Source organism: Festucalex cinctus, chromosome 20 (genome assembly GCF_051991245.1).
Source record: "Festucalex cinctus isolate MCC-2025b chromosome 20, RoL_Fcin_1.0, whole genome shotgun sequence".
NCBI classification, from domain to species: Eukaryota; Metazoa; Chordata; class Actinopteri; order Syngnathiformes; family Syngnathidae; genus Festucalex; species Festucalex cinctus.
The window spans coordinates 4594178-4608268 of record NC_135430.1 but is presented as its reverse complement, the minus strand read 5'-3'; the positions used below and the strand labels follow the sequence as shown (position 1 = coordinate 4608268).

The 14091-nt window shown below is 37.1% G+C and overlaps 1 protein-coding gene across 3 annotated transcripts in view; it reads left to right on the top strand.

The window, feature by feature from the left end:
* LOC144009087 (metabotropic glycine receptor-like) overlaps window positions 1-14091 on the top strand; it is an 85479-nt gene that overhangs the window by 13540 nt on the left and 57848 nt on the right. For all 3 annotated transcript variants that reach the window (XM_077508590.1, XM_077508589.1, XM_077508588.1), the window contains exon 2: window positions 9440-9545. In XM_077508590.1, the coding sequence (XP_077364716.1) occupies window positions 9440-9545 (106 nt within the window). The remainder of the gene's footprint in view (window positions 1-9439; window positions 9546-14091) is intronic.

Here is a 14091-nt window from a genome sequence, read left to right as displayed (position 1 = left end):
CGTGCGTGCGTGTGGGCTCGTCAATGAATGATACACCTGTGCTGGCTCGCAGGCAGTCATTGACGTCGATGTCATTGGTGTGGATGAAGCGACTTGATCGAACGCTTCCTCGTCCAAAAGTGACGCTTTGACGTCGGACCGTTTGCGCTTTACTTTCATTGCAGCCTCAAAACATCCGTCACACTTTTCAGCAAGGGAGTTTTTGTGTTGTTGTTGTTGTTGCCTCTCGAGCATCACTAGACGGATCATGTGACACGTCAGTGGCCTTTTGTATTCTTTAAGGTCTCCACAGAGGTTTTTTTTTTTTAAATTTTAATCACGCTTGTTAGTTTTTAACATAGTTAGTTCAACCTCATCCCGGTTTTTATTTAGTCCATTTATCGTCGACTATAAATCCAACATTTTAGTCTTTATTTGAGTCCAAGAAAAGAATTTTATTTGTCTGGTTTTAGTAAACAAACAAACGTCAACGTTTTAATCTAGTTTTAGTCCAGTTTAATTTAAATTTAAAAAAATAATTTATAATATATTCTTTATAATATATTTATTTATTTTAATATATTTATAATTGTTTATAATAATGTTTTCAGTTTTTAATTTTAATTTAGTCCAGTTTTTTTTTTTTTTTAATCCGACTATAAATCTAACATTTGAGTCTTTGAGTTATTTTGTTCGTCTGGTTTTAGTCAACAAAAACTGTCAACGTTTTAGTCTCGTTTTAGTCCAGTTTAATTTAACTTTTTAAAAATAATTTATAATATTGTTTTTATAATATATTTATTTATATTAAGATGTTTGGAATTGTTTATAATAAATTTGTAATTTTTAAATTTAAATTTAGTCTGTTTTTGTTTTTGTTTTTTTTTGTCATGTTTCGGTTTTGTTTGGGTTGGGTTTTTGTTTTATTTTGGTGAGTGTTGGTTGTCTGGTGTTCCTGTCTTTTTCCCCAGTCTCATTATGGTTAACCTTGTCCACCTGCTTGTGTCTTCCCTTCCTGGTGTGTGTTGCTAATTAGTGCCCTCTGCCTGCTGTGTCTCCCAGGTGTGTCCTGTTCGTGTCATTAGTGTTGGTATAAGGGAGTGGTGTTTGTCTCACGCGGGTGTGGGAGCATTGCATGTTGCATGTTTGAATGTTGTATCACAGTGTTGAGTCTGCCAAGTCTGCCAAGTCTGCCAAGTCTGCCAAGTCTGCCAAGTCTGCCAAGTCTGCCAAGTCTGCCAAGTCTGCCAAGTCTGCCAAGTCTTCCACGTCACGCCAAGTCTTCCACGTCACGCCAAGTCTTCCACGTCACGCCAAGTCTTCCACGTCACGCCAAGTCTTCCACGTCATCCACGTCACGCCAAGTCTTCCAAGTCATCCACGTCACGCCAAGTCTTCCAAGTCATCCACGTCACGCCAAGTCTTCCAAGTCATCCACGTCACGCCAAGTCTTCCAAGTCTTCCACGTCACGCCAAGTCTTCCAAGTCTTCCACGTCACGCCAAGTCTTCCAAGTCTTCCACGTCACGCCAAGTCTTCCAAGTCTTCCACGTCACGCCAAGTCTTCCAAGTCTTCCACGTCACGCCAAGTCTTCCACGTCACGCCAAGTCTTCCACGTCACGCCAAGTCTTCCACGTCACGCCAAGTCTTCCACGTCACGCCAAGTCTTCCAAGTCTTCCACGTCACGCCAAGTCTTCCAAGTCTTCCACGTCACGCCAAGTCTTCCAAGTCTTCCACGTCACGCCAAGTCTTCCAAGTCTTCCACGTCACGCCAAGTCTTCCAAGTCTTCCACGTCACGCCAAGTCTTCCAAGTCTTCCACGTCACGCCAAGTCTTCCAAGTCTTCCACGTCACGCCAAGTCTTCCAAGTCTTCCACGTCACGCCAAGTCTTCCAAGTCTTCCACGTCACGCCAAGTCTTCCAAGTCTTCCAAGTCGTCCACGTCACGCACAGTCTTCCAAGTCTTCCAAGTCATCCACGTCACGCCAAGTCTTCCACGTCATCCACGTCACGCCAAGTCTCAGCCTCAGTCCACGCCAAGTCTCAGCCTCAGTCCACGCCAAGTCTCAGCCTCAGTCCACGCCAAGTCTCAGCCTCAGTCCACGGCAAGTCTCAGCCTCAGTCCACGCCAGGTTCATCATGCCAGTTGTGCCCCCGTTCTTCACGACAGGTCTATCCCCATTTCATCCCATCAATAAAGTTATTCTAGTTGCTTTCATTCCTCTTCTCCCTGCCTGGTTTTTCCATCTTTGGTTCCACCCATCACAGCCACACCATAACATTTTTTTTTGCCGACTATAAATCTAGAATTTTAGTCTTTATTTTAGTCCAAGAAAACGTCATTGTATTCGTGTGGTTTTAGTCAACAAAAACTGTTAATATTTTAGTCCAGTTTAATAACATTTAAAAAAAAAAATAAGTTATAATATATATTTTTTTAGAATATATTTATTTATATTAAGATGTTTAGAATTGTTTATAATAAATTTTACATTTTTTTATTTTAATTTAGTGCAGTTTTTTTTTTTTGCCGACTTTAAATCTAGAATTTTCGTCTTTATTTTAGTTCAAGAAAACATTTTATTCGTCTAGTTTTAGTCAACAAAAACTGTTAATGTTTTAGTCTCATTGTAGTCCAGTTTAATTTAAAAAAAAATAATTTTTACTACATTATTTATAATGTATTTATTTATATTATATTTATAATTATAAATTTTTTGATTTTAATTTAGCCCTTTTTTGTTTTTTGCTGACTATAAATCTAGAATTTTAGTCTTTATTTTAGTCCAAGAAAACATTTTATTTGTGTAGTTTTAGTCAAAAACTGTCAATGATTTAGTCTAGTTTTAGCCCAGTTTAATTTTTAAAAATAATTTATACGTTATTTATAATATATTTATTTATATTCATATTTTTAAAATTATAATACATTTTAAATTTTTTAATTTTATTTAGTCCATCTATCATGTGAGTCTTTGAGGCCAAGAAAACACCATTTTATTCATCTAGTTTTAGTCAACAAAAACTGCCAACGTTTTAGTGTACTTTTAGTCAGGACAATCATTTTAGCCATGTATATATATTTTTGTCAGCAGATAATTTTAGAAATCGGAAATGTTTAACATTCACGTGAAATGTTCTCTCATCTTTTTGATAAAAACAACTTGACACGCACAATACAGTGCAGTGTTTCCTCGTTTATCGCGGGTGTTACGGGTGTCCACGTTAATTAAACAAAAAAACCAAAAAAAAACCTGTTAATTATATATATATATATATATATATATATATATATATATATATATATATATATATTTTATTTTATTTTTTTAACACGGATATTTTTGGAAAAGAATCACATTTTTCATGCAACTGAAAATGTAATTATTTTTGCCTTTTGTCCTCATCCCATTTCTTTAAACACAAGCACAAGCACATATATATATATATATACAAAAAAGCATATTTACAATAAAAAAAAGAGCACGCTGTACAAAAAAATAAAATAAAATTCCACAAAACAACGAGGTCACGAAAGATAAACCCGCAATAAACGAAGCAAAACTGTATATCAATATAATCAGTTATGCCATTAGCGTATGACAAAATGAGGTTTGTGTATTTTTCCCGCGTCATGCTCCTGCCAAGTTGAGTCATGTGACTGATTCTTGATATGAGTGTTGCAAGATGGCCTCTGTTCAGTCAGCAGCTCAATGCGCAATCAATGCCACAATGAATTAATAATGAACCATGTACAACAACAACATCTTGATTTGTCCTATTTAATGGCGAATTCCTCCTTGCCTGACACTGCATTGCGCAAGGTGACTCGTTTTTTGTTTTTTTTGTTTTTAAATCATATCAGGTGAGAAAAGTGACTCACTTCTGTTCCAGTTTGAGTTTCGATATCTCGCACAACGATTACACACACGATGAATTGTGTCTTACAAGCGTGGGATCGGCGTCCAATCCGCGTAGGCATCCAAATCGTTTTTCCAAATCCGCTCTGTGAGGAGGATTGTTCATAGTTTTGGAATTTTTCATTTCAGTTAGTTTATTCGTTTTCGAGTTTTTCTTCTTCTTCTTAAATTTAGTTAGTTCGAATTAGTTTTCAGGGCAGTTCTTTTAGTTTTTGATATTTGTAGTTATTTAATAAATGCTTTGTTTTAATTAGTTTCAGTATTAGTTTTAGTTTTTTTAAATATTTTAAATGTGTATGACTTGTGCGCAATATTAAAAAACCAGCATGGGCGTGACGTCATGTGAAGATGCTTTTCTATTGGCTGCTGCAAGATGACGTCACTGTGCAGGGTTATTATAGTTTTGGAATTTTCATTTCAGTTATTTTTAGCTTTTTTTTTCAATTGAGTTTTAATTTGTTTTCTGGGCGCTTCTTGTTAGTTTTTGTTAGTTTGCGTTATTTAATAAATGATTAGTTTTAATTTAGATTTAGTTTTAGTATTAGTTTTATTTTATTTTTTTTAAATGTGCATTACTTGTGCGCAACATTTAACTCATTCCCTCTCAGCCATTTTCACAGAAGGAATCCCGTTCACTCCCGGCTGTTTGACTGGATTTTGATCGATTTTGCAAGGCCCACAGAATATTGTCTTCTATTGCTATAAAAGCATGGAACCTATCAAAAGAAAGATGAAAGTCTCTTCTTTCATCAGGAAAAAAAAATAGTATGTTTCGATCTGTTTCCTTTTTGTAGCAATTAGCATTAGAAGAGAGCTAAGTTTCATCAGTTTTCACAAATCTATTTGAAATTGTAAGTAATTTAGCTTTTTTTCTACATGGCCCTGGTTGATCTCCTTTGCTCTTCTGCCACCTGCTGGCCGTTTGTGTAATAACTACCATTTCTGCAACCGTTCTTTGCAGCTGAGAGGCTGCATCAAAGCCTTCTGTATGCTTTAGCATAAAAAAAACAACAACAAAATAACGTATAAATCCGTCTTTGCCGACACTTAAAACCTAAAAAAAAAGTATTTACACATTATTGGGAGCAAATGAGTTAAAAAGCCAGCATGTGAGCGACGTCATCTTTTGGTGCTCTTCTATTGGCTGCTTGCACAAAGTAGTGTTGTTCCGATACCGTTTTTTGGCCCCCGATACCGATTCCGATCCCCAGGTTTGCAGTATCAGCCCATACCGATTCATACCGATACTTAAGGTTTTTTTATCACTCAACATGAAAAAAGCTGTCTAGTCCTGCCATTGGTTCAGAGCATTCAAGTGCCCATAGGATATCTTAGATCGGCATGCAGTGAACATGTCACAAATCAGTGAATGTCGTGCACGAGCAAGACACAAGATGCTGCATCCAAAATCCTATATTAGCGTTGGAATTAATAGTATTGGCATGTTACTTGTTAGTACTCACGATACCGATACCACTGTTTTAATGCAGTATCGGGGCCTCTGCCGATACCAGAATCGGTATCGGAACAACACTAATACAAAGTGCTGTACATAAACATAAATATTAGGGGTGTGCCAAAAAATCGATTCATAAAAGAATCAAGATTCTCATTTATTAATCGAATCGAATCGATATTTAATATCCAAAAATCGATTTTATTTAAATTAGAAATGAAGAAGAAGGGGAAAAGGCATTTGTAGCCCACATGTTGTTTTTGTGAAAAAGGGCACTTACAATACAAAATTAATAAATGTTTAAACAAACAAACAAAAAAAAAAAAGATACTTTAATGTCTCTTTGTCATTTTGTCTTGCAAAGAAGACTGGAGTAGATCATGACAATGTTGTGCATTTCTGTAAATTGAAGCAGAAATCATTTGTGAATCAAATCATTTTGAATCGAAAATTGTTTGAATCGAGAATCGAAAATCGATTCTGAATCAAATCGTCAACCCAAAAATCATAATCGAATCGAATCGTGAGACAGTCAAAGATTCCCAGCCCTAATAAATATCACTTGTGCAGTAAAGAATAAGGTAACAAAACAAAAACACATTTGAAATCATCCCCAAAGGCTCATGCATTCAATTCATTACCAAAGACGAAAACCAAGGACATTTTTTGCGTTAATTATAGTTCGTTTTAGAAACAGAAAATGCAGTTTCAGTTTTCATTTTTTAAAAAGCATTTTCGGTTGTATTTTATTTGGTGAACATATTATTATTATTATTATTATTATTATTATTATTATTATTATTATTATTATTATTATTATTATTATTATTATTTTGTTATCAAATATAGGGGTGTGCCAAAAAATCGATTCATAAAAGAATCGAGATTCTCATTTAGTAATCGAATCGAATTGATATTAATATCCAAAAATCGATTTTATGTAAATTAGAAATGAAGAAGATAAAAAGGCAGTTGTAGCCTACATGCTTTTTTTTGTGGAAAAAGGCACTTACAATACACAATTAATAAATGTTTAAACAACAAAAAAAAGACACTTTAATGTCTCTATTTGTCATTTTGTCTTGCAAAGCAGACTGGAGTAGATCATAACAATTTTTTGCATATCTATAAATTGAAGCAGAAATCATTTGGCAATCAAATAATTTTGAATCGAAAATCGTTTGAATCGAGAATCGAAAATCGATTCTGAATCGAATTGTAGACCCAAAAATCGTAATCGAATCAAATCGTGAGACGGTCAAAGATTCCCAGCTCTAATCAAATATATGATGGTGGCAATTCTAAATGAGCAAAAGCAAGCGATCCATCAGCCGAGCGATTTCTCACTGCGTTTGTCAGCAGTGGACGCGGATCCCGTCTGTGGAAGATGACATCACACGTCAGACGAAAAATCCAACGGCGAAGCGGGCCCGCTTTTGATTTGATTTGCTTTGCTTTTGACGGCATTTTTGGCCACTGGCGGCGGCGCGTCCTGTTTTACGAGAGGCGACACGAGGCCATAAAAAGAAACGCCGGCTGACGTTTGGGAGTGGCGGCATCCTCGTCCTGCCCGCCGGACGCACTTTCTTTCTTTCCTCCTCCCCTTTGTCAGCGTAATGCATTTCTGTCACTTAACACACATTTGCCTCTGGGAAGGCTTTTCATTTTTTCTTTTTTTATTATGCTTTGTGACATAATGCACTACATTGTCGTTTTTGTCTCGTTTTGTTTCGCTTTTTGTTCATCGGGGCATGCGGCTTTTGTCGTTCCGTCCGTCGGTCACGTCAACATCGCCACGTAATTGACTGCGAAAAATGGGATAATTGCAGCGCTTTGCTTGCGGGATGCACGATAATATCGGTGGTCGATTAATTATCGGCAATTATCGACCAATTTGACATGATACAGATAAACCGGATAATAAAGAAATCCACCGATAATTATCGGCCAATTTGACTTCAAACAGATAAACCAGATAATAAAGAAATCCGCCGATAATTATCGTCAATTATCGACCAATTTGACATCAAACAGTTAAACTAGATAATAAAGAAATCCACCGATAATTATCGGCAATTATCGGCCAATTTGAAAGTCACACAGACAAACCAGATAACGATATCCCTGATAATTATCGTCAATTATTGACCAATTTGAAATCAAACAGTTAAACTAGATAATAAAGAAATCCGCCGATAATTATCGGCAATTATCGACCAGTTTGACGTCAAACAGATAAACCAGATAATAAAGAAATCTGCCGCTAATTATCGGCCAATTTGACTTCAAACAGATGAACCAGATAATAAAGAAATCCTTCATAATTATCGTCAATTATTGACAAATTTGATACCATAGAGATAAACTAGATAATAAAGAAATCCGCCGATAATTATCGGCCAATTTGACATCAAACATAAACTAGAAAATGAATAAATCCACCAATAATTATCGGCAATTATCGACCAGTTTGACGTCATACAGATAAATCAGATAATAAAGAAATCCGCTAATATTATCAGCATTTATCAACCAATTTGACGTCAAACAGATAAACCAGATCATAAAGAAATCCGCCGATAATTATCGGCAATTATCGACCAATTCGAAAGTCACACAGATGAACCAGATAATAAAGAAATCTGCCAATAATTATCAGCAATTATCATCCACTTTGACGTCACACAGATAAACCAGATAATAAAGAAATCCACCGATAATATTCGATAATATACGGCTAACGATGAGGCGCTCTAAAGCTGCTTACGCCAGCGATCTAGTTTTGGCAAGCTAGCGAACTACGCATTGCAATTGCAAACAAAGGCGCTCAAGTCTTATATAGTGGGGGGGGGGGGGGGGGGGGGGGGATTCGTGCCACACTCCAAGATGTCGTGCTGTTTTAGCCCCACCCCCCCCCAAAAGAAATCTGGAAAATTGAAACGTGAAAAACAGTTGAACACAATCGAAGTTCATTTTGAGACACAAACCTCAATCACTACTCTGTATTGCATACAAAACACGTATTACAACTGTAATAAAACAGTGCCATCTGGTGGTCAACACATTAGCATGCACCCTCAGGATTGCTGGAAGGTCAACCAAAACAAATGTAAGGAAGAGAAAAGCAAAAAGTTGACAGATTGGTCTACAATGCTCTTGTTTTCTGCGTCTACTCCTGTTATTGCAAAACGGCGAAAGTGAAGCAGAGCTAATTTCTCTGCCAAGTAAGAAAAAAAAAATGTCGGCAGGCAAGCAGCGGTGTGGCGGAATAGAGCGAGGTCACGTTGGCCCCTGGCAGCCCGCAGTTATTAATAACAGTCGCAAGCTGGCCTCCGAGTCGCCCAGTGTCCACCGGGAACCCGCTGTACTTAACTGGCTGCTCTATACCTGCAGTAACATAACACAGCGCCAGTGTAGCAATGAGGCCTAGCATTTTTACACTGTTATTACACTGTTATTACACGATTACTATGCTTATTACACGGTTATTACACTATTACTGCGCTGTCATTAAATTGTCACGTTTACACATGAACTTAAGTGGAGCCAAATAAACTTAACTGGCTTCTGTACACCAAACGAAGACAAGTCAAGTCAAGCAGTATGGCAGTGAGGCTTATTACACTGTTGTTACACTGTTATTACGCTGTTATTACGCTACTACTATGCGGTCATCCAATCGTCATCTTTACACATGATCTTAAGTGGAGATGAGTGAATTTAAATGGCTCCTATATATCTCCACGAAGACAACACGACAAGCAGTATGGCTTATTATTTTACACTGTTATTACACTATTACTATATTGTCATTAAATTGTCACGTTTACACATGAACTTAAGTGGAGCAGAGTGAATTTAACTGGCTTATGTACACCTACACGAAAGACAACATGACAGCAATAAGGCAGTTAGGCTTATTACAGTGTTATTACAGTTATTACTCTGTGATTTGTGTGAGCGTTCTAATTAGCCATTTTATCGCTGGCCTAACAAGTCACTTCAGGTGTCGCTAGTTTACAATTTGTTGGCATCCCGAGTGGACGGCGTCAGCAGGTTGATGTTTGTCCTGGCGTGTTGCAGGGGCGTGGTGCGCGTGGACGTCGATCTCCAGGATGTTGATATCGACCAGTGCGCCACTGATGGCTGGTTTGCTGGAACCCATCACTGCAACCTGACCACGATGGAGGTGAGTGTCCGTGGAACAGGCAGCAAAACATCGATCCTCTCTCTCTCTTTCAAGTGGAAGCGTGTCACGTTCATGTTGGTCTTGATTACATGCGTGCGACTGGCCCCGCCTTCTTTTCACGACTGTATGATGTCACTATGAGTAGTTCACATTTGAATGACAGTTTATGTATTAATGTCAAACAGATGAGCATTTCCTCCTATGATATTCAAACTGCATTTGAAAAAAAATAATAATAATTTACAATTGAATGCGCTTACAACAGCACAGTCTTTATTTATTTACAGTAATAAACGGGAAAAATATATATACTGTGCTGAATAATAAGTACATTTAAAAAAATACTTTTTATGGGAAAAAAATTAATGTAAATGAAAAAAGAACATATATGATGAATGGAAAAAAACATTTATAATAAACTAAAAATCATACCAAAACAAAAAAACATAAACGAAAAAAATATATACTGTGCTGTAAGTAAATTAAAAACAACAACATACTTTTAATGAAAAAAAATCAATGTAAATGAAAAAAGAACATATGATGAATGTAAAAAACATTTCTAATAAAATAAAAATCATACCAAAAAAACAAACAAAAACATAATAAATGAAAAAATATATACTGTGCTGTATAATATGTAAATTAAAACAACAACAACATATTTTTAATGGAAAAAAATGAATGTAAATGAAAAAAGAACAACTATGATGAATGAAAAAAACATTTATAATAAACTAAAAATCATACCAAAACAAAAAAACATAATAAACGAAAAAAATATATATATGTGACCCGCTCCAGCAAAAGGGTCGGCATGTCGGGAGGCTCAATTTTTTCATTTTTGGTCATCATCTCAGTTCAGGTGACAGTTTTTCCTCGTTTATTGTTGACAAACATGATGAAAAATGGTGGCATCCCGTCATGGCTCCCTCATCCGTCCGTGGGTCCGCGTGGCCATTTTTGGGCCTGGCTGGAGATCACATGTGCTCCATAATGCATGCCGTGGAATGGATTGCAGCCAGACCCCTTTCAATAATTCATCACACCCCCTTTTGTCTGAGTACTTCCTCCTCTCCATGGACAGTCAATGACAGAGACGTGCGTGCATGCATGTGCACGAAAATGCTTTTTAAAAAAAAACAAAAAAAACAAAAACTAACTGAAACTGCATTTGATGTTTACAAAACTAACTATAAGTATCACAAAAATGTCCTTCCTTTTAGTCTTTTGGTAATGAATTGAATGCACAAGACTTTGGGGATGCTTTGAAATGTGATTTGAAGTCGATTTTTCGATATGAACTGGAATAAGGACGTTTGAAAGTGTGTCCCACAGAAGTGACATCATCTCGCAGCAGCCAATAGAAAAGCAGCTTCAGATGACATCACTCTTAGGCGACAATTTTGCATGCTTGACTTTTGGCTTGCCTCGCCTGCTTTTTCATTTATAACTCAGCCGAAATGCAACACTAGGTGAGAAATGAAAAATTCCCAAACTATAATAACCCTGATTTGGATTCATTTCATTGTGCAAAAAAATTATCTTCAATTTCCATATCTGCTCTCCAAGGACTCGAGCTTTTGTCGTTATTTTGTGTGCGGGTAACGTTTGGGATTCAACAAACAACACAAACGGACAAAAAGCCATCAGCGATGATCGCTGACACCCGGTTGTGTCCCGTGTCACGCTTTTTATTTGCTGGATTTACGTCTTATTGTCTCGCATCTTTGTTATGTCTGCGTGCTTACCGCCTTGAACACGATAACGACACAGAAAACGGCTGCTCGTTTTCATGTCGCTATCTGCACAGCCACACGCATGCGCGCACCCGTAACATGTCCATATTGACTTTCCGGTGTTAAGGATGCAGACGTTGCCATCCCGATTGATGATCCATTTTTAGAACTTGCCTTTCTTCCTTCTTCTTGTTACCTAATGGGCTAAATTTAGCTTGAGACGGTCAGGAGACAGAAATAAATTCTATTAATAGGATGTTTTTGTTTTTTTTCCGTTTGTTTTTTTTACGTCACTAGACGACCTGACGAACTGTTATTTTGTATCTTGGCTGCTTCAATACAACAAATATGATCGCTTTTCTTTCACCGCTGACTCAAAACAACATGACGGCGGCACGTTTGTTTACACTTTTGAGCTTTTTTGCAATTGAAATGGAAGAAAATGTCATTCATCTGTTAAGAAAAACAATGTTTTGTGATTCTGGCCTTTTGCTTTTTTTTGGCATTAACCTAGGCCAACTTTCTTAAGGTCAAACTTTGTGCTTGTTTTATCCCCACAATTATGCGATATGTATTTTTTGTTTTAAATCACACCATCCTTGTCGATTCTTCCTCTTCGCTCTGTTAGCTTAGCAACGTTAGCCGAGACAGTTCTTCATCTTTGTTCTGTTAGCTTAGCAACATTAGCCGAGTAAACGTCCTCCTTCTCCATTCTTCATCTTTGCTCTGTTAGCTTATTAGTGACGTTTGCCGAGTCAATTCTTCATCTTCGCTCTGTTAGCTTAGCGACATTAGCCAAGTAAACGTCTTCCTTGTCGATTATTCATCTTTTCTCTGTTATCTTAGCGACATTAGCCAAGTCAATTCTTCATCTTCGCTCTGTTGGCTTACCGTCATTAGCCGAGTCAATTCTTCATCTTTGCTCTGTTAGCTGAGCAACATTAGCTGAATAAACGTCTTCCTTGTCCAATTTTCATCTTTGCTCAATTAGCTTAGCAACATTAGCCGAGTCAGTTCTTCCATATTTGCTCTGTTAGCTTAGCAACTTTAGCTGAGTAAACGTCTTCCTTGTTGATTCTTCATCTTCGTTCTGTTAGCTTAGCAACATTAGCCGAGTCAATTCTTCATCTTTGCTCTGTTAGCTTAGCAAGATTAGCTGAGTAAATGTCTTCCTTGTTGATTCTTCATCTTCGCTCTGTTAACTTACCGTCATTAGCCGAGTCAATTCTTCATCTTTGCTCTGTTAGCTTAGCAACATTAGCTGAATAAACATCTTCCTTGTCCATTCTTCATCTTTGCGCTAATAGCTTAGTAACATTAGCCAAGTCAGTTCTTCATCTTTGCTCTGTTAGCTTAGCAACATTAGCTGAGTAAACGTCTTCCTTGTTGATTCTTCATCTTCGTTCTGTTAGCTTAGCAACATTAGCCGAGTCAATTCTTCATCTTTGCTCTGTTAGCTTAGTGACATTAGCTGAGTCAATTCTTCATCTTTGCTCTGTTAGCTTAACAAAATTAGCTGAGTAAACGGCTTCCTTATTGATTCTTCATCTTGGCTCTGTTAGCTTAGCAACATTAGCCGAGTCAATTCTTTATCTTTGCTCTGTTAGCTTAGTAACATTAGCTGAGCAAACATCTTCCTTGTCAATTCTTCACCTTCGCTCTGTTAGCTTAGCGACATTAGCCGAGTCAATTCTTCACCTTCAATCTGTTAGCTTAGCAACGTTAGCCGAGTCAGTTCTTCATCTTCGCTCTGTTAGCTTAGCGACATTAACCGAGTAAAAATCTTCCTTGTCCATTCTTCATCTTTGCTCTGTTAGCTTAGCGACGTTAGCCGAGTAAACGTCTTGTGTGTTTTGTACGTCTCTGCCAGTGGAGTATTCCCTCGACGCTTATTCGGCAAAAATCTTCTCCGCCCGCCAGTGGCTTTGCGAGATAAATATATTCTTTGTGCTGTCTGGGGAATTTCCCGCTGTACAAACACGTTGGCAGCAGCGTCGGAGAGTGCCTTTCCCGCGAGGGAGTCAAGAGCGTCTTGACGCTGGGCCGCTACCGGCGGCGCAGGTAGCAAAACTACTCACACTGTACTTGCGGTCCAAGTGCAGAAACGTGTGGAAAAGGTGAAAGTACAAGTAGTGATTTGGATCATTTTCAGAAGTAAAAAAGTCAAATGTGAAAATGTTGTTAAAGGGATACTTAGGTCACGACCAATCGTGGCTCACCTGATTTCTGGGTTTCGTCAGTAAACTGAGCCGTGATTGGTCATTACCTACTTCCTGAGCACAGGTGATGTCAAATCAGTCGACAGCAAATCGAAAAATTACTTTGTAAAGGTATTCATTGAACATGAAATATAATGAAGTTATCAAATTCATTCTGGACAAAATATTCCCTTTTCATTGCTGAAAACTGTTCAATGAGTCAAGTATCCCTTTAAAAAGTAATTTTTCTACATGCTGTCGACTGATAATGACATCACATGTGCTGAGGAACAGTGTTGGGCAAGTTCCTTTAAAAATGTAATTAGTTATAGTTACAAATTACTTCTTTTAAAAAGTAATTGCGTTAGTAACTCCCTTACTGCTTCCTGAAAGTAATTAGTTATTCAGCTAAGTAATTGTGTGTGTGTGTGTGTGTGTGTGTTTTTTTTAATAATGTTCTCTAGTGTAAAGAATGTTTGTAATAATGAAGAATAAAAATAATATATTTTAGAACATCTATTGGAACTCCAAAGATTGCAACTTGCCACATGCATAGAAGTAAAAATGTATATTAAAAAAATAAAAAATAAATACATATTGAACATAAAT